At 39.9% G+C, this 22,805-nt stretch overlaps 5 protein-coding genes across 8 annotated transcripts; 4 read left to right on the forward strand and 1 right to left on the reverse strand.

Moving 5' to 3' along the window:
• Window positions 1-174: 174 nt before the first annotated feature.
• Window positions 175-6,352, forward strand: mcm5 (minichromosome maintenance complex component 5). Its single transcript, XM_033971221.2, has 16 exons — window positions 175-514; window positions 753-879; window positions 970-1,098; window positions 1,171-1,343; window positions 1,622-1,777; window positions 1,981-2,150; window positions 2,241-2,412; window positions 2,567-2,678; window positions 2,808-2,951; window positions 3,028-3,093; window positions 3,164-3,340; window positions 3,413-3,525; window positions 3,607-3,735; window positions 3,902-4,044; window positions 4,127-4,254; window positions 5,916-6,352. Exons 1-16 carry the CDS (start codon window positions 342-344, stop codon window positions 6,015-6,017), a joined length of 2,214 nt encoding a protein of 737 aa, XP_033827112.1. The 5' UTR covers window positions 175-341; the 3' UTR covers window positions 6,018-6,352.
• Window positions 6,353-6,524: 172 nt separating this feature from the next.
• hmox1a (heme oxygenase 1a) lies at window positions 6,525-8,631 on the reverse strand. Its single transcript, XM_033971057.2, has 5 exons — window positions 8,538-8,631; window positions 8,226-8,337; window positions 7,711-7,926; window positions 7,042-7,314; window positions 6,525-6,704 (listed from the first exon to the last, which is right to left on the reverse strand). The coding sequence occupies exons 1-5, from the start codon at window positions 8,585-8,587 to the stop codon at window positions 6,540-6,542; spliced, it is 816 nt and encodes a 271-aa protein (XP_033826948.1). The 5' UTR covers window positions 8,588-8,631; the 3' UTR covers window positions 6,525-6,539.
• Window positions 8,632-9,254: 623 nt separating this feature from the next.
• foxred2 (FAD-dependent oxidoreductase domain containing 2) lies at window positions 9,255-14,192 on the forward strand. The gene is made up of 10 exons (XM_033971056.2): window positions 9,255-9,400; window positions 9,984-10,183; window positions 10,363-10,668; window positions 10,765-11,016; window positions 11,157-11,465; window positions 11,702-11,868; window positions 12,339-12,504; window positions 12,795-13,018; window positions 13,094-13,264; window positions 13,546-14,192. The coding sequence occupies exons 2-10, from the start codon at window positions 9,987-9,989 to the stop codon at window positions 13,779-13,781; spliced, it is 2,028 nt and encodes a 675-aa protein (XP_033826947.1). The 5' UTR covers window positions 9,255-9,400; window positions 9,984-9,986; the 3' UTR covers window positions 13,782-14,192.
• Window positions 14,193-14,325: 133 nt separating this feature from the next.
• ankrd54 (ankyrin repeat domain 54) lies at window positions 14,326-17,382 on the forward strand. Its single transcript, XM_033971737.2, has 8 exons — window positions 14,326-14,907; window positions 15,197-15,244; window positions 15,319-15,417; window positions 15,621-15,692; window positions 15,926-15,973; window positions 16,263-16,387; window positions 16,465-16,572; window positions 16,661-17,382. The coding sequence occupies exons 1-8, from the start codon at window positions 14,499-14,501 to the stop codon at window positions 16,733-16,735; spliced, it is 984 nt and encodes a 327-aa protein (XP_033827628.1). The 5' UTR covers window positions 14,326-14,498; the 3' UTR covers window positions 16,736-17,382.
• Window positions 17,383-17,690: 308 nt separating this feature from the next.
• On the forward strand, window positions 17,691-22,368 carry hmgxb4a (HMG box domain containing 4a). Of its 4 annotated transcripts, none has more exons than XM_033971375.2 (13): window positions 17,691-17,798; window positions 18,330-18,395; window positions 18,473-18,609; window positions 18,696-18,771; window positions 18,906-19,475; window positions 19,966-20,163; window positions 20,245-20,420; window positions 20,541-20,625; window positions 20,700-20,764; window positions 20,855-20,966; window positions 21,256-21,416; window positions 21,537-21,659; window positions 21,752-22,368. In XM_033971375.2, the coding sequence occupies exons 2-13, from the start codon at window positions 18,374-18,376 to the stop codon at window positions 21,794-21,796; spliced, it is 1,770 nt and encodes a 589-aa protein (XP_033827266.1). In that variant the 5' UTR covers window positions 17,691-17,798; window positions 18,330-18,373; the 3' UTR covers window positions 21,797-22,368. The 4 variants fall into 4 exon arrangements, with proteins under 4 accessions (XP_033827266.1, XP_055079694.1, XP_033827265.1 ...); XM_055223719.1 differs by having other exon boundaries at window positions 20,855-20,951; window positions 21,752-22,311; XM_033971374.2 differs by having other exon boundaries at window positions 17,733-17,798; window positions 19,966-20,172; window positions 21,752-21,891.
• The last annotated feature ends 437 nt before the right edge of the window (window positions 22,369-22,805 follow it).

Here is a 22,805-nt window from a genome sequence, read left to right on the forward strand (position 1 = left end):
CCCCTTTTTGTCTGCCACCACGCCACACACTAATTCTGTCGTTTTCGCGCCACTACTCCGCACGTGTCCCACCTCCTCAAATACGACACTCCCACATATAAACTTCTGGCCAATAGAAGGAGGGTTGGTTTTCTTTAGCCAATGAAAATAGAGCAGAGAGGCGGGGCCTGGAGCTTCTCGCGGGAAACAGACCGGAAAGAGAAGAGACTTTGCCGCGAACAAGCAGCAGTATCTTCACCACAAAGATCTGAACGTTCTGTGTGATTTTTTTTATTTTTAGAAAAAGACCTCGCAACCCCTCTTTTAATCTCACCTACGTCCATCACAGGGTCTGTTTGAAAATGTCTGGTTTTGACGATCCTGGAGTGTACTACAGTGACAATTTTGGCGGAGGAGATGGACCCGGTTTGGATGAAGGTGGACAGAAAAGGATTCACATCAAAAAGCGCTTCCGAGAGTTTCTTCGACAGTTCAGGGTCGGTACGGACCGAACCGGTTTCACCTACAAATACAGGTAAAGGCCAGCTGTACTATACAATGAGTATTATTATTGGACGACCACTAATTCATATCGGGCCCACATTACTGGACAAACACAAAAACTGCACAAAGACAGTTGTGTGTTTGTGTGTGTTTATATGTGTGCACGCACACGCACGCTACATAGAATACACAATGCAATTCAATTGTATTGTTTTTTTCTAATTATTCCATCAAGAGTATTTCTGACCATGTTGTCTGATGTTGCACAGAGATGAGCTGAAGCGCCACTACACTCTGGGGGAGTATTGGGTGGAGGTGGAGATGGAGGACCTGGCCAGTTTTGATGAGGATCTGTCAGACTGTCTCTACAAACTACCTACTGAAAACCTGCCTCTGGTCAGTGCCAACACCTACCTGCTGAATTGCACTGACATTTGTATCTAATGTTTTAGTGTAATAATAACACACTTAATGTGTGTGTTTCAGTTGGAGGAGGCTGCTCGGGAGGTGGCAGATGAAGTCACCCGCCCTCGTCCTGTGGGAGAGGAGAACGTACAGGACATCCAGGTCATGCTCAAGAGTGATGCCCACCATGCATCCATCCGAACCCTCAAAGTAATTACAATCTTACTGCTGTTGTTCCTGCGTTTTTTCTCATTCAGCCCTAACAGTTGGCTTTTTATATAGTCCGAGCAGGTGTCCCGCCTGGTGAAGGTCCACGGCATCATTATTTCTGCCACACCAGTGAAGGCCAAAGCCACTAAAGTTTGTCTGCAGTGCCGCGGCTGTCGCAGTGTGATCAGTAATATCCCCCTGCCCCCGGGTCTGCAGGGCTATGCTCTGCCTCGCAAGTGCAACACGTGAGTCTAAACGCATGCAAAAAACCGCAACATCAGAAAGGAGACTTTATTGTTCTACACGGGATTACAAAATTATTGTTGCATTTTGATTTGACTTTACGCCTAGCAAACATATCAGACAGCTGAAGGAAAATGTCCTTGAAAAGCACAAAGATATTATGACTGGTCTAAAGATGGGTAGAAAGGTGTGATTATGAAGTATTCCTGCAGTTGTATTTACACCTTTTTGTCCTGTTCATTGAAAATATATATAAATTATAATCTGACCCTCTCTTCAGGGAAAACGCGGGCAGAGTCAAGTGCCCTGTGGACCCATACTTCATCATTCCGGACCGATGTGTGTGCGTGGACTTCCAGACTCTACGGCTCCAGGAGTCTCCGGATGCTGTTCCCCATGGAGAGATGCCCCGACACCTGCAGCTCTACTGTGATAGGTAAGGCGGAGAGTTGCGGTAAAGACACTGGCCATGTTTTTAAAGCCTCCTTTATAATTTTACACAAGTAGACTACAAATATGTTGGTTGATTATCAAGGCCTAAATAATAACTTGTGCATCAATAAAATTAATATTGGTCATCATGCCATGAGTAGTTGCATCTATCATAAAACTGATCTAATTGGAACTCCTCGTTGGCAGGTACTTGTGTGACAGAGTGGTACCAGGAAACCGAGTGACCATCCAAGGAATCTACTCTATCAAGAAAATGGCAGCTGCCAAGGGCAAAGGCAAAGAGAAAGCAGCGGGGGTGGGCATCAGAGCATCATACCTGAGGGTTGTGGGCATCCAGGTGGACACTGAGGGCACAGGTAACATCAGATAGTAACTCTTGTATCATCTTGTGTGTTGTGGAGGAAGAGGAGGATGAGGAGGATGATGGAGTATTTGACTGTTCCCAGGTCGTGGTGCCACTGGCTCTGTGTCGCCCCAGGAAGAGGAGGAGCTGAGGGCGCTGGCAGGTACTCCTGATGTGTACAATGCTCTGGCCCGTTCTGTGGCTCCCTCCATCTATGGAAGTGATGATCTGAAGAAGGCCATCACATGCCTGCTGTTTGGAGGCTCCAGAAAAAGGTCAGAGGAGAGACCGAAATAGATTTGGATTTTACACAATGTCCCATAAGGCCCTGTTGTGCTTTTGTCTAAAGTATAATTGGGGGCTTCCATTTTTTTTTTAATTTGTATTTTTTATTAACAACCCCAATTTTAAATGCCTCTTCTCTTGTAGACTGCCAGATGGTCTGACCCGCAGAGGAGACATTAATCTCCTGATGTTGGGAGACCCTGGAACAGCCAAATCCCAGCTGCTAAAGTTTGTGGAGAGGTGCTCTCCGATTGGGGTAGGTTCTTTGATCATCTTGAATAAACTACAAGTTTTAAAGGAGGAATTTTATAGTTGGACAGAAAAAGGGTCCATTAGCTGTCTGTTGTGGCACTTTATTTGGCTTTCTGCTACTTTCTCTTCTCAGGTGTACACCTCAGGTAAAGGCAGCAGTGCAGCTGGTCTGACAGCTTCAGTCCTCAGGGACCCTAACACAAGAGGTTTTATCATGGAGGGAGGGGCCATGGTGCTGGCGGACGGAGGAGTGGTGTGCATTGATGAGTTTGACAAGGTACAAGAGAGCTTTGTTATGTTGCTTCCTAAATTGGAAAGAATAGGTTTAATTTTAAGAATTTGTCCTTTTTAAGATGAGAGAAGATGATAGAGTGGCCATTCATGAAGCCATGGAACAACAGACCATCTCAATTGCCAAGGTATTCAATCACTCAGAATCTGTGAAGGTCTACAAAACAGTGTAGCATGTGCTTCTAATATCTGTTTTAGGCTGGTATCACGACCACTCTGAACTCTCGCTGCTCAGTGCTCGCTGCTGCTAACTCTGTATTTGGACGATGGGATGACACCAAAGGAGAAGACAACATTGACTTCATGCCCACCATCTTGTCTCGATTTGACATGATCTTTATCATCAAAGACCATCACGACCAGCATAGAGACATGGTCAGCTGGAGCACAATAATTTGTTGATATTCAAAGATGTTGTATAGTTTTAATGATTTGACACTCTTCCAGACTCTGGCTCGTCATGTGATGAATGTTCATCTGAGCGCTCAGACACAGACTGAAGGAGTAGAAGGAGAGATCCCATTGGCCACCTTTAAGAAGTACATTGCATATGCCAGAACGTAAGTACCTGTGGATTATAGCCTCAAATCCTTCAAAGTAGCTGAGCTCATTTTGTAATGCTCAATTTTGTACTTTTGCAGAAAATGTGGCCCTCGTCTGTCTGCGGCTGCTGCAGAGAAGCTGAAAAACAGATATGTGGTGATGAGGAGTGGAGCCAGAGAACATGAACGTGAGAGTGACAAGAAACCCTCAATCCCAATCACTGTCAGGTATTTATTTGGCAAATGAAAAATTGGATTCCATTGATCAGACAAGTGTTAGGTCAATGTGATATACATCAATAGTCTACTTTCTATGTGTCTATATCACTGTATAGACCATGTTTTCATTACACCTGATGACTTATTCTGACCAATGCAGTTTTGTCTTTTACAGGCAGTTGGAGGCAGTAGTGCGTATCGCGGAGTCCCTTGCTAAGATGAAGTTGCAGGCGGTAGCAGGAGAAGAGGAGGTGGATGAGGCTCTTCGACTGTTCCAGGTTTCCACTCTGGATGCTGCGCTGTCAGGGAGCCTCTCAGGTGAGAGCTGGGCCTGTTTAGTCAAACTAAAATAAAGCTACTTTTAATATGATTTTGACTTGCATTATGTCCGATTGTGCAGGTGTGGAGGGATTTACCAGTCAGGAGGACCAGGAGATGCTGTCTCGTATTGAGAAGCAGCTAAAGAGACGCTTTGCCATTGGCTCCCAGGTTTCTGAACACAGCATTGTGCAGGACTTTACTAAACAGGTGAGTTGTAAAGGAGCAAATATTTGAAATGGCCTTCTCTAAAACTTTATAAACTATTATAAATGTTTTGGTGTATTTGAATGGTAAATCAACTTTTAGACAAGAGCTTGCTAGAGATTACCATCAAAATCAAAATTCAAAAGCCACCAGAGGGCACTACAGGCACAATAGTGACGGCTGTTCCTCAGGTATATATTCTACTTTTTACTTGACTATAAGGGGCACATCAAAAATGAATTATATGGGTGCTTCAAGAATAAACTTGTAACATTTTGACATTAAACTTGTAAAATTACGACTTCATTCTCATTAAATTACAATAATAAAGTTGTAACCAAAAATGCCTAATTTAACGAAAGATAAAATCGACATTTAATGATTTTGGGGCTCAACATCGAATCAAAATGAATGCAGACTGGAAAGTTTATATAAATGTCCAATAAGGATGTCAAACGTTGACATGTTAACATTTTACACGTCCCATAAGTTCATTAGACCAATCTGCACTGCAATTTAAGTGCCACCTCTCGATAGTAACAAACTGTTTAATGAAGTAGGCTACATTTTCTCCCCATGGAGTGACTGAACTCCTCCTTGGAAAAAGTCTACAGAGTATGGCGCTCCCTTGGGCAGGACGCAGGCTGTGCTCAAAGCTGGTGGAGTCTCAACACATACCCATACTCCGCTCTCTACTATTCTAAACATGGGTATTTTGCACACAATCACCCTTCAAAGATTGATTATACTGTAGCCTGATCTCTGTTGCCCCTGTTCTGTTTCTGTCTCAAAATGGTCACAGCTTGGTCGAAAACACAGCTGAAACTGCTTTCAGTGCCTGATCCCAAATTCTGTATGCGGAATCAACACCACATACTGTCCTCGCCACAGCTTCTGAGTAAACAAGTGTAGAAAACTCAAAGTCAAGGGAATAGATTTGGTGAAATTTGCGCAAAGGCTTCTACAACTGTCAGTGTCCTGCCCAGGAGCACTCAGCTACGCACAGAGGCTTATGGGGGTCATTTCGGGGTTAACGATTTATCAGTTGTTCATGTTTAAAAGGCCAGCAATATAAAGTTCTACATCTATTGTACTTTTTAAAATATCTTTTTAAATTTTCTATGCAATACTCCAATACAGACCATTCTTTTGCACCACTGATCGTGGTGGCAAATTGCTCTTCCTCCTAAATCTGAATACAATTACGTCTTTACTGTGACTTCTCATAAAATTACGACTTTAATGTCAAAATGTTACAATTTTATTCTTCTAGCGCCAAGCTTTTTTTTTTTTTTAAGTGACCCTTGTACTCTGTTGTACATTATTATTTGAGCAGTGGCATGACAAACAATTAACTAAAGTCATGTCACAAGTGTAGCTGTTTAATAATATTGGAAATAGAGTGGAGCCCCAGCCCTCTGTGTGTACACACACACACGCTCTCTTCTACCCACACACAGAGCTTTGAGACGCTCGCAGATCATATACATATAAAAATAATCCACTTGTACAAACATATTTTTTGTAATTGACTAAAGGATGTAATTGTGTTTTAGCCATCCATGACCTCTAAATTTCAAACAACAAAGATGGATTATGCCCTGTTTCACCTTTTTTTTTTTTTTTTTTTTTCTCTTCTTCCCCCCACTCTGCATCTTGTGTAGAAATACCCGGAACACGCCATCTACAAAGTGCTGCACCTAATGTTGAGGAGAGGTGAGATGCAGCACCGTATGCAGAGGAAGGTGCTCTACAGAGTCAAGTAGAACACTCACTCAAACCATGGTCATGTACATAGTTCTGATCTGTACCCATTATGATACAACAGAGCATTCTTAAAAATAACTGTCTAAAGTGTTGAATCATTTTGTGTGGGAAAAAAAGTGTAATCTTTGGAAATAAAGTGTTGGAAAATACATTTATGCATATATTTTATTTACAAATATTAATGCTGTAATCACTTTCAATCAAATACTTGGTACTTTTTACTTTTACTGAAAATTATTGACATTAGATACAAGATTGTGTACAAAACAATACTTTAAGACATTAGGAATCTAATTGGTTTAATGACTGCATCTTAATACATAATATTTCAAAACCTTACATTGGGCTACTGTTTTGATTGCTTGATTTAATTATGTGTAATTGACATTATTCAATCACAGAATCATTTAAAATACAATTTTAATTGACTCAAACTTGTCTAAAAACATATCTAAACTTTATTAAAATGGATTATGGCATCGTCATAAAGTGCATCTTGTGCTGAAATGCTGGTTGTTAATTTAAAAGTTGTACAGTCCAATGCCTACAGTGAGTAGCCCCACACACAGCCCCACAGTGAGCTGCACAGAGGAAGGAGGGGGGAAAGGAGTGCTCCGAGATGTTCCTTTGGGCTTCTCTGCAGATTCAGATGTCACACTCAGCATTTTCTGTAAGTCATCGAAAACCTGGGAACAAAAACGATTTCCTCTTTACAATAGTGATATGATAACGGTGAGTACGATTGGGACATTTCACAGTATCAACAGATGAGCATTTGCTCATTGAGCCAACTATATCTTCTGGCACATTCAATATTTTAGTGTAAGGACTGCTCCAGAACTAAATTTTAATTCCAAACATAGTCGTAAGCTTCTGTTTCTCAGATTAGAACAAAACAATTCCATAGAGGGTACACTTGCCACAGACATCGCTATGGATAGCTATATTTGGTTGCTAATACATTTTTCTAATGTCCATGAATACAAAGTGAATATACAATGAGCTGATTGTTAGCTGCCTGACCTGGATGTTAAAATTAAAGGCATCCACAGCCTCCTGTAGGACCTCTCTTCTCTGCTCCTCCGACAGCTCGATACTGTTCATTCTGCTCCGGTACAGCTGTTTGAAGCGGTTAGCACTGCTCACTCCAGGGAAGGAAAAGAAAGCGAGGCCATCTTTGCCCTCCAGCTCCATGGCCTTTTGTGCGAGTTTCCCCAGGACCTGACCACCTGAAAGGTCTCCCAGGTATCGAGTGTAGGCGTGGGCCACCAAAAGCTCTGGCTTCACCTTACCAATCTGGATGGAGGAAAATCTTTGGCTTTATGAAGACTTATGTTATAGGCTAACTAAAAAAAGGTTTAAATATGACCAGGGTAAAATTAAGTTAATTTTGTCATTTTAACTGTATGCTCTTGTATTTAATGTGGCCATTTATCAGAGTCTAGGCCAAAGCCAGTCTATTCAAGTGATCAAGTAAGTAATTCAAGTTAGTTATCATACAAAGCTAGATTCAAGTTAAATGCTAAAGAATCCGTGTACTGTTTGATTGCTATTTATACATTTCAGAATGGTTTGATTATCTCTTCTGTTGACCCTTATTCATCCAAATTTTCACTTCTCCTTTAGGACAGAGTTCAGCTAAGGACAGTTACCACACTCACCCCTTTATCACATGAAAATCATATGTCTTACCTCTCGTAGCCTCTGGGCGTATCGGTGTGTAGCGGCTGGGACAATGACCTTACTCCTCCACTGTGAGCCCAAGAAGAACTCCAGGTCCCTTTCCAAAGCCTCAGTACGGTCCAGCTCCTGAGGAAAGTAGATCGGAGCCACGGCCGGATGAGAAGAGTTTCTGTCCAAAGCCTCCTCCAGTGCTGTGTAGATCTCATACAGAGAACACAGTAGAACCTATGATACAACAAACATAGCAATACAGTCTTTAACCTTGTTTCTTTCATGATATTGTTTTAAATTTGACCACAATCTAGGCAGAGTACTGGAATCTCTGTATTTTCTATTACAGATGTCTTCGGAAATGGGCTGCAGTTTTGGTTGGCCAGCTCTATTGTCCATTTTTATGAGACAAAAATCTTTTTGTCCACACTTTCTGTATGATGCTAATTTAAATGCAAAACTAAATGCCTTTTAGAAATCGTTGGAAAGACAAGCAATGTGAATGTGGTCAGTTGAGGCACATGATAGTTTACCTTGTATTGTGTCCGAGTGATTTGTCCTTTCTGGAAACTGGTCATAAGGTCTGTGTTCTCCGCTCTCACATGTGTTTCCTGAGTAGCAGCTTTAATCTGCTCTGACAGGTCACTGTAACACAACAGTCATTTGGTTAATTTAAATGAGCCCTATAGTGATCAGCAAGTTTTATTTATTTTTATATATATATATATATATATATATATATATATATATATATATATACACACGCACACACACACATACATATACATACATACATACACGCACGCTATATTTAAAAGTTAAATCCAGACAAAAATATAGCCTACCTGCCGGAGTCCTGTAAGTCAACTTTTCTTGCACTTTTTAAAGGTTCCATCTGCCAAAACAACAATTACTTAAATTTGTTGCCAGTTTAATTTAATCCACACACAATAGTCATAGAATATAAATATAGTCATGCAGCAACAGAGGATTCATGTCACCTTAGTCTTGTGTCTCTCTTCTCAAAGTGTAGGAACTGGCCAGGTTGTGAGCTGTGATATGAGCTGTTCTGCTGTCAGGTTTTATATCTCCAAAGCAGGGTGCTGACTGACTGAGGAAGTGGAACTGCTGACACCAGTGTCACTAATTTCTACAACTAAACATGACCAAGCAAACTGGAGGAGGAAGCTCAAAGCATGACACAGCTGCTTAAAACATCCAAATTGCATTGATTGATTGGTGATTGATTTGGTTTGATAAGGTTCATCACTGTTTAATGTGAGGCATTAGACGTTAAAGAATACATTATATCTTTTCTTCTTCAGTACTGCATAAGTCCAAAATCTGCTGTATATTGGTCATACACTATATTGTTATTGTTCGGGGACATTCTCAATTGTGTCCTCCAATGTTTGACCTCCAAAAAATCATTACTGTTTGGTCTGCTTAGTATGGAAGCCCGCTTCCATAGTGGAGAGACTATAGACTGTAGAGAACAAGAAAATAAGACATACATGACGTCAGCTCCATCAGCGCGGTGCGTGAGGCACGTGACCACACAGGGGCGGAGCTAACTCGGGCCAAGTCACATCCGAGATTCTTATGCAGCGTGTTACATGTTTATACCAAACCATACAACAACGATCACCAGCAAACATGTAGCAGATTTGCCGGAGAGTTATGCAAAAGGACTCTCCTATCACAAAAGGTACGGGCTTTTTCATACGCACCGTACACGCTCACGTCTGGTTCTTCAGAGAGCATCAGCTAGCTCCGCGACCCGTGTCAACAACACAGCTAGACTAGGCTGCTGTCCTGAATATTACTATCATTCCTGTAGTTTATTTCATAGTAATCTAAGGTTTTTGGTCACTTTTTTGGGTTGTGCTAAAACATTGGCTTATGACACAATATATAGGTATCATTAATTAAATTGTTATGCAAGGATGCATTTTGTCAGTTATAGTAACTTTTTCAGCTTAAGTATTTACATTTTCCTCCCATTATACAAAAAAACAAAAACAAAAAAAAAACCCAGAAGAGTGCCAAATGTGGATCACATATATTGCAGAATTGTCATGAAATATTACACAAAATGTGTGAAAGCCAAAGCAGGCACACTATAAGAGAGCAGTAACATAGATTGCATTAAGAGGTGTTAAGTGAGAATACAACAGGATTGGCCATTCGAATTATGCTGAAAGCTTTAAGTAATAAACAATGTTGATACACAAATGCTACTGCTAAATTGCTTTTTCTGTCATATTGCTTATTTGTACTCTTTATTTCAGGGGATGGATCCAAGCCGGGTGTGTTTGCTGTGTGTCCTGATGGGCTTTATCACATGCTCACCCAACAGCACACATCATCATGACTACTGTGTGCTGGGGGCAGGTCCATCTGGACTGCAGATGGGACACTTCCTGTCCAGAACCCAGAGAGACTACATCATACTGGAGAGGAACTCAGGCCCAGGGAGCTTCTTCAACAAGTAAGGAACTCTTAATTCACTGTGATGTTTTGTGCATCAGTGTTTTATACACATGCAACACCAATCCAAATTTGGTTTATAACACAGTTTATGAGTTTCAAACATTTAGTAAAATACATTTAGGTATAATTATGCTGCATCTTCATAATTAATATTAAGAACCTCTTTTTGTCCCGTAGATATCCTAGACACAGAAAGCTGATAAGCATTAACAAGATCCACACGGGCAGTTGTAACCGAGAGTTTAACCTGCGCCACGACTGGAACTCTCTGCTCAGCGATAAACCAGACCTGCTGTTTAGACGTGTGAGCAGTGAGTTTTACCCTACTGCCGATGCATTTCCCTTGTATCTGTCCCTGTACGAGCGAGAGCTGGGTTTGAAGGTCCAATATGGGGTTGATATCGGACACATCAGAGCCCTTTCATCAGACAGTGGGAGACAGTATGTCCTCACCGATCAACAGGGCTCTTCATATTTCTGCAGGTACTTCTTTGAGTGGTTGTATTGTTGTAAAGTAAAAATTTACTTTTGGGTATTAATACATTTGTTACTAACCATTGTCTCTAATTTGTTATACAGTGTCCTACTGCTAGCCACTGGTTTGTGGGTACCTCAGACCATTGCATTTGTGGGCTCAGACCTGGTGGAGGGGTATGAGTCCATCTCTACAGACCCAGAGGACTACAAGAACCAGGCTGTTCTGATTCTAGGGAAGGGAAACTCTGCCTTTGAGACTGCTCAGAGTCTGTTGGGAAGTGCCAGTCGAGTTCACATGGTCAGCCGTAGCCCTGTCAGACTGGCCTGGCAAACGCACTATGTAGGAGACCTAAGGTATTTGTCCATTTCTGTTCATTATATATTTTTTATTTTTATTTAATTTAAAGGTGTAGGCTCAAAAAGTGCAAAAATATAAACCTACATTTTTACTCAGTAAATTTGTAAATGACAATGCTCCATGCGTTTTCTTCTAGAGCTGTGAACAATGAGGTCCTGGACACATATCAGTTGAAGTCTCTTGATGGTTTAGTGGAGACCCACCTTGAGGAGATTGCTATCACCAAACAAACAGAGGAGAGCAGACTGAGACCCAAACATGGACGAAACAAGAAGGAAAAGCTGTACCTGACTTTAAATAAGTTCATGCAGAATGGAAGTAATAGCACTAACTCGAGAGCAGAGGAGTTGTCTGGCTTTCATATCGACAACTTCTCTATGAGGAAACCCTACGACCGTGTGATTCGCTGTTTGGGGTTTAGATTCAACTTTAGTATATTTGACAGGTATTATTATTATTACTGTTGTTAACACTAGTGGTGGAAAGAGAGGCTAAAATGCATAAAAACTACATTTGCTATTATGCAGATGTAAGTGTAATAATTTATATAAATAAACCCATAAGTAAAAGTAAAAAAAGTCATGAAAATTCTCACGTAACTAGTTTTATATCCGTAACTGAAATGTATAGGTACCATGCTTTTGTGTTGCTAGTAATAAAATGTTCAAATGTCCCTACTAGAACTGCACGCCCACCCAACAGTGGGAATGCTCGAGGGAGGTTGCCCGCGGTGACAGCCTGGTATGAAGGGAAAAACACTCCTGGTTTGTTTGTGCTGGGAACAGCTGCCCACTCAAGAGACTATCGCACCTCTGCTGGAGGCTTTGTCCATGGTTTTAGGTACACAGGTAAGAATTCAGAATGATATCTGTTGTTTTCACTAAATTAATGGCATATAGAATACATTTTTGCACATTTTTAATTGCAGTGTAGTATTGATAGTATGAACATGTGTTTTACTAGGGCTGTAACAATTAATCATAAATTGCTGACTATTTTAAATCATTACTTTTTATCTGGACTTAAAAAGACAGGTCAAAGATTAGAACAAAATGTAAAACAGTTCTAAACAATGTATGTGATTTGTTAATATTCTCTATGTAGAAACTCAGCATGTGATCAAAAAGTATCAAAAAAGAAACTGCTGACTTGTTGACTACTAAAATAATCTTTAGTTTTTATATTTATCAGGATTATATACCCTATAAATTTATGCCATGTATGCTGACTTGCATCTGCTTCCTAGTGATATACCAGACTTATTATGCTGGTCATGAATTTATTCAATGGATTCTGCATTTGATTATATCGTCTCCAGTCAGAGCTGTGCATCGTGTTCTTGAACATCGGTACCATGGTCTCCAGTGGCCCTTCACTAAACTGTTGAGCACACAGCTGTTGCCCTGGATCCTGAAGAGGGTTAACGAGGCCTCTGGACCATACCAAATGTTCCAGGTGCTAGGTGACATTGTTCTGCTGCAGGGGTAATTTCAAATTAATGCTACTTTAACTTGAATTTATGTTTTAAACTTGAATTTATGTTTTTTCTACATATTGGCGTTCGTAGGTAAGTAGAGTCTATACCAATAATACTAGCTAATAGTTCAAGTTGACATTTAATCACAGCTAGTCAATTTACTGCCACTATTTCACATAAAACAAGTATGTTTGGGGAATACCCAGAGAGAGCCTGCCATGGAGACACCTAGTTCCTGCAAGAACACTAGCTGACCTCTTAATGTTTATCTCAACATATCCTCATTTTTGTCCATAGATCTCACTGTAAATACCTGGAGGAGTTTCCACTTCAAGCCTTGCCTCAGCTTTCCTCCCTGTCTGGCCACAAAGTCACTAATGGACTAATAATTCTTGTTCTGCAATATGGAAAAAAGAAAATTGACTTTTTAGGTCGTAGTAGAGCTGAAACAGACTGGACCAGAGCTTGGAAATCAAACTTTCTTCATCCTGTTTTATACTACTACAACAGACTTCCTACTGGTGAGAGTCATAAGTAATATGTTATTTATCTTTACTGTCTTAACAGTCAAAAGTAAAATATTTCTTCTTTGATAGAGGAAGAAATTAAGCTCCGCCCACATGGTTGGCCTTTACCAAGGCCGAAAGTTATTCATCACATGATAGAGGACTTCCTCACTGAATGGGATGCTCCCATATCTCACGTCCAACCACTGCAGCGTTTCCTCGAACACTGTGTCCAGACTGATCTTAGACATTTCTATGCAGGTGTGTTAGTTGATTATATCTTTCATAAGGAAGCAAATATTCTAAAATTGCCCACTTTGAGCACCTCTAATTGGTTTGATTTAGCACTTCTCACAGTAAATGTACAAAATTATCATTGCATTACAATTTATGATGGGCACTGTATTCATAACCCTGAAAATAGTCAGCATTAATATTAATTAGTGGTTGGTCCATTGTCTCCAAAATCAGGTTTATGCTGCTAGTTAATGTATATTACTATTGACTACCAACACTCTTAATTTGGTAATTTTCTGTTGCAGAATCGTGTTTTCGTCTATCTTTGACCCATCGCCAGCCACCATTGTACTGTCAGCATGGATACCTGAAAGGGCAGGGGCTATCCCAAAATGGACAGATGGGACAAAAAGTCTACAACTCAGTGACGTCATCTCCTGGGATAATTGAAAATAGCCCACAACAAGACAACTCTGCATTGACCAATTACCTGACACGAGCTGGAATCCCCATGTCCTCAGAAATTAAACATGAACTTTGATTATTTTGTTTTTGATCTGTCTATGTCTACGTTGTCCATCCTGGAATAGATAATCACCATCATATCATTAAAAACCTACATTGGGTACTGGCGCAGTCAATTATGAATTACTTCATAAATGGCCAATTAGTAGAATTAATTCGGTGACAATACCTGGAAAAGTTTGTTACTGCATATCAGCGCTGCCCGATTGTCGAATGTTAAGTAAGACTTATGCCACGGTTTGTGCAGGTCTCAGTACTGTTAGAAAAACTCCCGGATCTCACAATTTACTGAATATCCTACCCGCTCTTCACCTCCGTCTCTCTGTTTGACACTATATTGTGTTCGCATACAGTGCATGGAAAATTTGAAAAAATATAAACGCATTGACGCTTTAAAAAATTTAAGTAAACTTCATTGTTTTATAGCACTGCGCATGCGTAGTTATTTCTGTTTTTCTCGTGATGCCATTGGACAAGAGCAACGCAAAAACATATTTGCTCATTGGATGAAATCTGCGAGTACTATCGATCGTACAATGGGCACGTCTTTTACTAGTTTTATCTAGAAAATGTAAGACGGGATGTAAGAGCTACAGGAATAGCTTCAATTTTAAGAAAGATAAAATATTGACAATAATGCGCATAATTCAGTTTTTTCATCTGTAATAGACAACATCTAGTGAAGCAACTGCTGTGTAAACACGGTCCCCTTATGTTGTGATTGCGACACATTATGGACGGGTGGAGCCCCATCGTTTCTACCGTATATGACAACGACAGATCCAGCTCGGAAGGGGAATACATGATCGAACCAGGACCTGAAAACGAAGCGCGAAAGGCGATTGAGTGCGAGCAGCAGCAGCAGCAGCAGCAGCAGCGAGGCAGCATGGACATGATGGAAGACGGAGGACCGGCTGTGGGTTTTGGCTTGAGTGGGACAGGGGACGGCAAGGTTCTGCTGGGTCGAGTGGGACGGATGGACGATAAAGAGCTTCGGTACTTGCATTTGTTGTGGCAGCCAGGACGGGCAGAGGTGGGCTCCGGAGAGGGGCAAAAGAAGCTTGGGAAGGTGCTGGGTGGCAAGTCCAGGAGGCACCACCGGGCAGTGCGCAGTCTGGGTCCCATTGGCAAAGATATTTATGGTAAGAGCTCGTTCAACAGTGTTCAGTCATTAAGCTTTCACTATACATTCCTAGCACATATTAGGCCTATTCAATTTTTTGTCCTCTTCACCTGAACTTTATAATAATACATTTGAACTCTTAAAACATCAAAACGCTCATAAGATACATTTTTGCATTTGTGTGTTTGGCATTTCACAAGGATTCAACAAAATTAAAATGCAAAAGTATATGTATAATATTACCATTTGGTTCTTAATACTAATAACTAGGCATTATTTGCATAAACTAAAACTACATGTTTTTCTAGCTGTGAAAAGACTGAGAGAAGCAGCTAACAGCAATGACATTGACACAGGTATGAGATGTTTGTTTTGTTCTGAAATACTGGTAACATCTTCTAAAGTATTATTTTTTTCTGTGTTTGATCAGTCCGAAGGCTTCTGGAGGATGACATAGACCCATGTGCAGCAGATGACAAGGGGAGAACAGCACTCCATTTTTCTTCTTGCAATGGAAATGAAAACATTGGTAGGTCTAGTGTGATTTGCTAATACAGTTGCGCTTTTACAGCTGTCACAGCTGTCGCAGTGACAGCATGTGCCACGTTACACACATTTCATGATGAGAAAAAATGTAAATGATAATATTTTAGAGAACTTAATCCATCCTGAATAAAATATATTACATACATTGATGAAAGGTATAATATGCTTCCTGTATTCTGTTTTTAGTGCAGTTATTGCTGAGCTATGGTGCTGATCCTAATCAGAGGGACAGTCTAGGAAACACACCTCTACATTTGGGTAAGGAAATGCACTCATCTATTTTAACTTGGACATGACTTAGCATAAGAATATTGGTGTGCTGTGTTCTGGTCCTGCCTGCTTACATCTCATCATGCACCTCAATATTGTGCCATATGTCCAAAAAATAAAAATAAATTAAAAAAAATGCCATGTTTACATTAGGTCTTTGGGTGAAGGGGGGGTTGTGTTTGGGAATACTGTTTGCTCTCTCAATGCATGTTTTTTTGCAGCTGCCTGTACCAACCATGTGCCTGTAATCACCACACTGCTCAGAGGAGGTAAGAGAAGCGTTAAATGCCCATCCATCTACATTGTTTATGTATGATTAAAAAGACTGAGTACACCTGGTGGAGAAGATATAGGACTTCATAACTAACCCTAACTGTTTCACAAAGGTATTGATTGTACCCAAATAAAATCCTGAAACCTGCATCAACCATTCTATGAAAGCTGCTGCAGTCTATTAGAAATACATTTGCAAAACTTATTATTATCTCTGAAAATTCATAGATGAATTGAATAAGATGATTAGTGGTTTTATATAATTATATATAATATATGTATTAGGAGCCCGTGTTGACGCCTTGGACCGAGCTGGTAGGACACCTCTACATTTAGCCCGCTCCAAACTCAATATTTTACAAGAAGGAGATTCTCGCAGCCTTGAAAACTTAAGGGGAGAGGTCACACAGGTAATAAAGGAAATACGTTTAAATACTTTTGCTGGTTATAGTTTTGTGTAACATGTAAGATATTGTTTTTTCCTCAGATTATTCAGATGTTGAGGGAGTACCTAAATTTGATGGGTCAGAGTGAAGCAAAGGAGAGACTCGAACACATATCGACACAGCTGCAGCACACACGCACTAAAGAACAGGTTGGATTCGTTTGTCTGACTAAAATGCTTGTACTTTTAATTAATATTGGGAAATTTTCATAATATATTGTTATTTCTATTCCCTTAGGTAGATGAAGTAACTGATTTGTTGGCCAGTTTTACGTCCCTCAGCTTACAAAAACAGAATTTGGGAGATAGGTAGAAAAGATACGTAGAGAGCTGGAATCTCTGTTTTTAAATAATTATTTAAACGTGTTAATTAAGTGACTGTTTATGTTGATCAGGTATACCATTGTGACCACTGACAGGCAAAGTCAATAACACAAGCAGTGTTATCTCTCCACCATAGGATGAGTTAAAATTCTCTATAATCTATAAAGATTTCAGTGATTTGATGAAGACCAAAATGTGGTTAGATGACGATGGCTCAGAGCATCTACAAAGAAATGGGATTCACCAGAACATGCTTTTACTGGATTGAACTAATAGGGTTAACACTAATCTATTACAAACAAACAACAAATTTCTTCCACGTTCATCACCACGCTCTCATTACTCAGAATTGCAGGGGGCTTGCACAGGCTCTACAACACTGTATCTTTAAGGGTGCTTGAGTTTTGTTTTTAAAGTGATTTCACTGTTAATTCAGGTTTGTACATCATATGAATGATATCTGTGTAATCCCTCAGTCGTCCTGGTATGATCCATAGCAAAATTTTATTTTTTAATTGCTATGGATCATATGTATGACTTTGTCTTATTGCCTTGTTCTGTGTGTTATATTAAAACTTGATTTGTGTTCTGTGACTAAAAGGGATATTTGAGACAATAAATCTGTATATTTCAGAGTGTGTTGTGTTTTTGTGTTTTTAGTGAATGTACTAAGGTTGTGTTTTTTCTGTGTATAGAAAATATCCACTGTGTTCAATCCTAGAAATTTAAACCTATGCAATTATGCAATACATTTCACAGTGACTGAAAAGCCACAATACATTTTTCAATCATAAAATGTGTTGCATTTGCAGAACACAGCACAAGAGCTGTAAATGATCATTTGTGTTATGCCTAACAATTAGCTAAGCTTATTGTAGGTTTTTAACGCCCGCTGACTTTTAAAATACTTTATTAAAGTACTTGCAGCCCTTTGTAGCGTTCCCAGCTCGCTGATTGGCTGTCTCAGACAAGCTCCTCCCATCTGCAGGCGTGTATTGTCGATGAAAACAAAGATGGCGACTGGGTCCGTGTGAATTGGACAATTATCAAAGGTAATATAGCAGAATCACTAAATTCTTGCTGTTCAAAGTGTCGTAGTTTCTGCCCTTTACAGTAATAGCCAAAATGCAATTAGCAGCACTGTTAAATGCATGCAAGATATAACGATTTCGTTTACCTTTTTAACGTAGGCCTAGTAAAGTGCAGAAGCCTCGGTCTATCATGCTCCTCTGTATCCGAACAGCAATGGCCAGCCTCGGCTGAGTGTCCCCTAGCCATGATTATAGTAAAGTGCCATTAGTCTGAATGAACTGAGAGGGGGTGTGTTTGTGTAGATCTGCGTAAGAAGGCGGGAGATGCTTTACAATCAATCTTTTGCAAATAAACTTGTGAAACAAGCAAAAAAAATAAAAATCCAAGAATATCACAATGCACTGTCATGGAACACTGCAAGCACACACAACAATGTTTGCATAACAAGGATCACAGGATAGTTCTTTCTTGTTATACTAATACTATATTTTGGATAGATGTTAGTTAGACAAACAAATCCATGTTATATAAAATGTGTATTTTCACAACAGCTTATAATTGTGGAGACCCTCATGGGAAATTAACACAAGGAGCCATGGCATTTGAAGAAATTAAAGGTAATATGAAATTATAAAATGTATAACAATAATTTAAAAAAAGTATGTTGCTCACATTCATTTGGTTGGCGTTTCAGATATGGGGATGGATGGTGACCGGGGCCTAGTGGCTGGCCGCAGTCAAAGAGAGAAGAGAAGGTCCTACAAAGATCTGCTGAGGGAAGAAGAAGAAATAGCAGCTGAGGTCCGCAAGTCCTCCAAGAAACGTCCAAAGGTAATAATGTTAAACATTTATAACAACAATGTCATTTTCATCTTTATTTTTTCTCACATAATTCATAAATACTTTTAAACTCTTAGGATGCTGAACTGTTCATGATGGGGACAGACACTCACAAGAAGAAGAAAAAGCACAGTGATGACTATTATTACAGAGGTAAATTTACTCAAATGTTTTTTTTTACATTGTACATCAGGGAAATATTGAAGAGGCACCAAACAAACGCCACAGTAAGTAAGTACATTTTTGTAAAATGTCACATGCTAAATTCAAAGTATTTATCTTGTCAGACTATGATGGCTCGGGGCCTCCACCCCATAAGAAGAAGCACAAGTCAGTGGACCGCTCCCCCACACTGTCCCCTTCCTCCTCCCACCCAGCCGACACAGCCATGGGTCTCCTCCAGGCCATCACCTCCCCTCTAGCCACTGGCTCAGACCCCAACCCACACCTCCACAAGAAGCCCTCCTACCCCTCCTTCTCCTCCCACTCATCCAAAGAGCGCAAACGCGAGGGCAGTGGCGGAGGGGGCAAGAGCAGCCACACTTTCTCACACTCCCGCCCTGGTTCTTCATCCTCAAAAAAGCATTCCTCCTCTTCCTCAAAGTCCTCTCTTTTCCATGGAGGACTACCCAAAGAAGAGCCGCTGACACTACGGGAAGCAGAGGGGCTAAAGATGAAGCTGATCATGTCTCCTGAAAAAGAGGAGACTGATGGCTTCATGTACACACCACACCCTAAAGCAAGTGTGAAGAAGGAGAAGGACAAAGACAGGGTTCAGATCACAAAGTCGCCCAAGAAGAAGTCACAGCAGAGTCGGGAGCCTCTGCCGGTAGTGGGAAAAGAGGTGGAGGTTGAAGGTGAGAAAGACATTTGTGTTTGACTAGCTCTTGGGATGCGGAAGTAAATTAAATAATAAAATAATGTTGCTGATATCAGTACAGGCTTACTAGATGACTGCATAATGTTCAAGGATTTCTTTTTTTAAATGAATATTTTAAAATATTGTAAATGCATGAAAAAGTGATTTATTCATGATTTCTGTTCATACAAAATGCCATGGCCAGCAGGGGGTGCGGTAGGCAAGGATTTGCCTTGTGCTGGGTACTGAGGAATGATGTTCAAATGAGGATAAAAACATGTCTGCTAGCTTAAAGGTTGAGATGCATCCTATTTTTGACAGTTTGGTATCTCAACATGGACTTTTTTTTTTTGCATGTCTCCTTTAAATTAAGAGTGATTCCTTGTGAAATGACATCACAAGGTGGAATTAATGGTGTGTCATGTGGTGTCTAAATGTGTAGTATATGACAAATCATATTACTCTTAATATGTGAACTATGCTCACAGGTCACTATGGAGGAGGTCTGGGGGAGGACAGCTCTTCATCTGGAGGTGAGCTGGAGGCAGGTGAACTAGTGATTGATGACTCCTACAATACACATATGTCCAAGAAGAAGAAGAAGAGCAAAAAAAGCAAGAAGAAGAAGGACAAGGAGAAAGACCGTGATCGAGAAAAGAGCGGGAAGGACAAGAAGCACAGCAAAGGTTTTGGAGGTTAATGTCAATAAAAATGAACTCAAATTCACACTCTAAATTGCTGTACATTTGGAATGTTCTATCCACTAGATGCATCAAGACACAGCCACTCCCACCCCACAGTCACCCATAGTGCTGTTGGACCCATGTATGCCATGAGTGCACCCCTCCCTCCACATCACAACCCAGGCGCAGATGCAGTACCAGAGAAGAAAAAGAAGAAAGAGGAGAAGGATCGAGAAAAACATGAGAAAGACAAAGAGAAGGTGTGATCTCAAGAGGCATTCATATAGTACAATTATTCTCTTCCTCCCTTACTTCTGTGTGGACTGAAACATACCCCACAAGTACTGATGTTTTCTTTCTTTATATTTTTTCCCTCCTAGCCTAAGAAAAAGACCACAACTACTGCATATCAAGTATTTTGTAAAGAATATAGAGTGAACATCAATGCAGAACAGCCAGGATTAGGTGAATTAAATATTTAAATGCATGATTTTCCTTTTTGTTGTCTTATTGTTTGACCTTATATTGTGTGCTGTTAGTTTTTGGTGAACTGAGTAAGAAGTTGGCAGAAGTATGGAAAGCAATGCCAGAAAAGGACAAGCTGGTGAGTCTTTGTTCATATTTTACATCCTATTATCTGAATTAAAAATATACAATAAAACTGTAAATTGAAATAAATATATCGTTTGTGCAGGTGTGGAGGCAGAAAGCTCAGCACCTACAGCACAAACAAAACAAAGCTGAGGCCACAACAATCAAACACAAAGGCTCAGCTGATGGGAAAGGCAAAGGTCGGCTCATAAAAGGTGTACTTGTAAAAACATGCTATGGATTTATTCACTTTTTTTGGTGTAGAATTAGATCCAGTTTTAAGGTGCAATGTCCAAGATTGCTGGTAGAAAGTTTGGTACTTGCTTGTCTCTATAGAGATGTTATTAGTTTGCCAAGAATGTTTTTCAGTATTGCATTAAACCTGTCTATCTTGCATTTATTCAGTTATAAGACCCTCCACCAGAAAACTTACACTGTGCACCTTTAACTATATTTTAAGACCTAGTAGATCTGTATGTATTCATTCTTTTGTGTTTATAATAGGGAGTGGTGGCTCTGTCGGTGTGGCGTCCCCACACAAATCCCACAGTGTGTCGCTGTCCCCAGCAAGAGTCCCAGAGGTGGACCCCATTGATGCTGCAGCCCATCTGCAACTTCTGGGGGAATCCCTGTCTCTGATAGGACACAGGTTGCAGGAGACAGAGGTCTGTATGATCCAAATTTTTTGAGATTACCAATGACTTCAGCTAAAATCTATGTAAATAACTACATCTAGACCTATTTGTAGAAATACATTATGGCTGCAAAAACCTTTTCTTTGATAGGGGATGGTGGCAGTATCAGGGAGTCTGTCTGTGCTGTTGGATTCCATCCTGTGTGCACTCGGCCCTCTGACATGTCTCACAGCACAGATCCCACAGTTAAACGGCTGCCCACGAAAAGTCCTGGTATGGCAATGCATTACTTACACTGTCACTCATTTTAATTGTGGATCAACTTGATATTTGAAATTTGCAAATACATTTTTGCTTTTTTACAGTCGAATACATTGGACAACATAGCCTACATCATGCCTGGGCTCTGAGTGATGTATTTTAACCATGGCCTGATGTCTAATAACTTGGACATTTCTTACCTGTAAAAGTTTTATTAACTGTATTTTTTAATTTGAAAAAGAAAACAATTGTATTTTAAACAAGGATTTTACTGCTCCTTGATTTTAAAGTGGGTTATGTATGTGTGGATGGGAATTTGTCAAATAATTATGAAGTATGATTTTATATTTTGTACTAAAATATATAGGTCATAGAATCATCCATAACACAGCATTATTGATTTATTGTATGTGAAGTCTTCTGCCTTTTGTTGTAGCTTTTTTACAATTTAAGACTGAATAGAGTACAGTAATCACTTCTGTCTATGATACAATTCAAAATAATGAAGTTTACAATCTAATAAATATGATCACATGTAGGATTTGTTGAATGTGTATTTTGTAGCCAATGTGGGTGATGTTCAACATTTTTGGCTTATAGGGCAATAATTAACTGGTTAGAGGGCGAATAACAACTTTCTGGCTGCTCCACCCCATACACAGGTTTTATCTGTAATAATCTATGTACTAATCATGTGCTTTTTAAATGCACAGTTAAATTTATTTTTTCAATTTCCTTAGTCTTCTTGGTCTTTGCCTTTTTATGCATCCTCACTTTTTCACCCATTGCAGCCTTTATGTATGCCTACCAACAACTAAAAGAAAAAAAAACACAATTTGTCTTGTTTAAAAATTATTTTCATCTGAGAACTGTTATAGGCCTATAACATGTTGAATCAAGTATTTTTTGAAGTCAAATTTGTTTGCCTAAAATAACCTGTATAACCTGTTGTTCAGACCCATTAGGATCTGTACATTTGCAAACCTATTGATACTTTGTGGTGATACCAGGGGCTAGGGGTGTTCTACATGTATGCCTATGACAGAATGTATCTGCAGTTCCCATGGTGACACAAGGCACACGAGTAAACACTGCAAAAAAACTTTTAAGATTAAGTTTAAAAACTCAAGACAAATACAAAATGGATTTAAACAGCAC

The sequence above is a fragment of the Periophthalmus magnuspinnatus genome, chromosome 8 (genome assembly GCF_009829125.3).
Source record: "Periophthalmus magnuspinnatus isolate fPerMag1 chromosome 8, fPerMag1.2.pri, whole genome shotgun sequence".
Taxonomy (NCBI): Eukaryota; Metazoa; Chordata; class Actinopteri; order Gobiiformes; family Gobiidae; genus Periophthalmus; species Periophthalmus magnuspinnatus.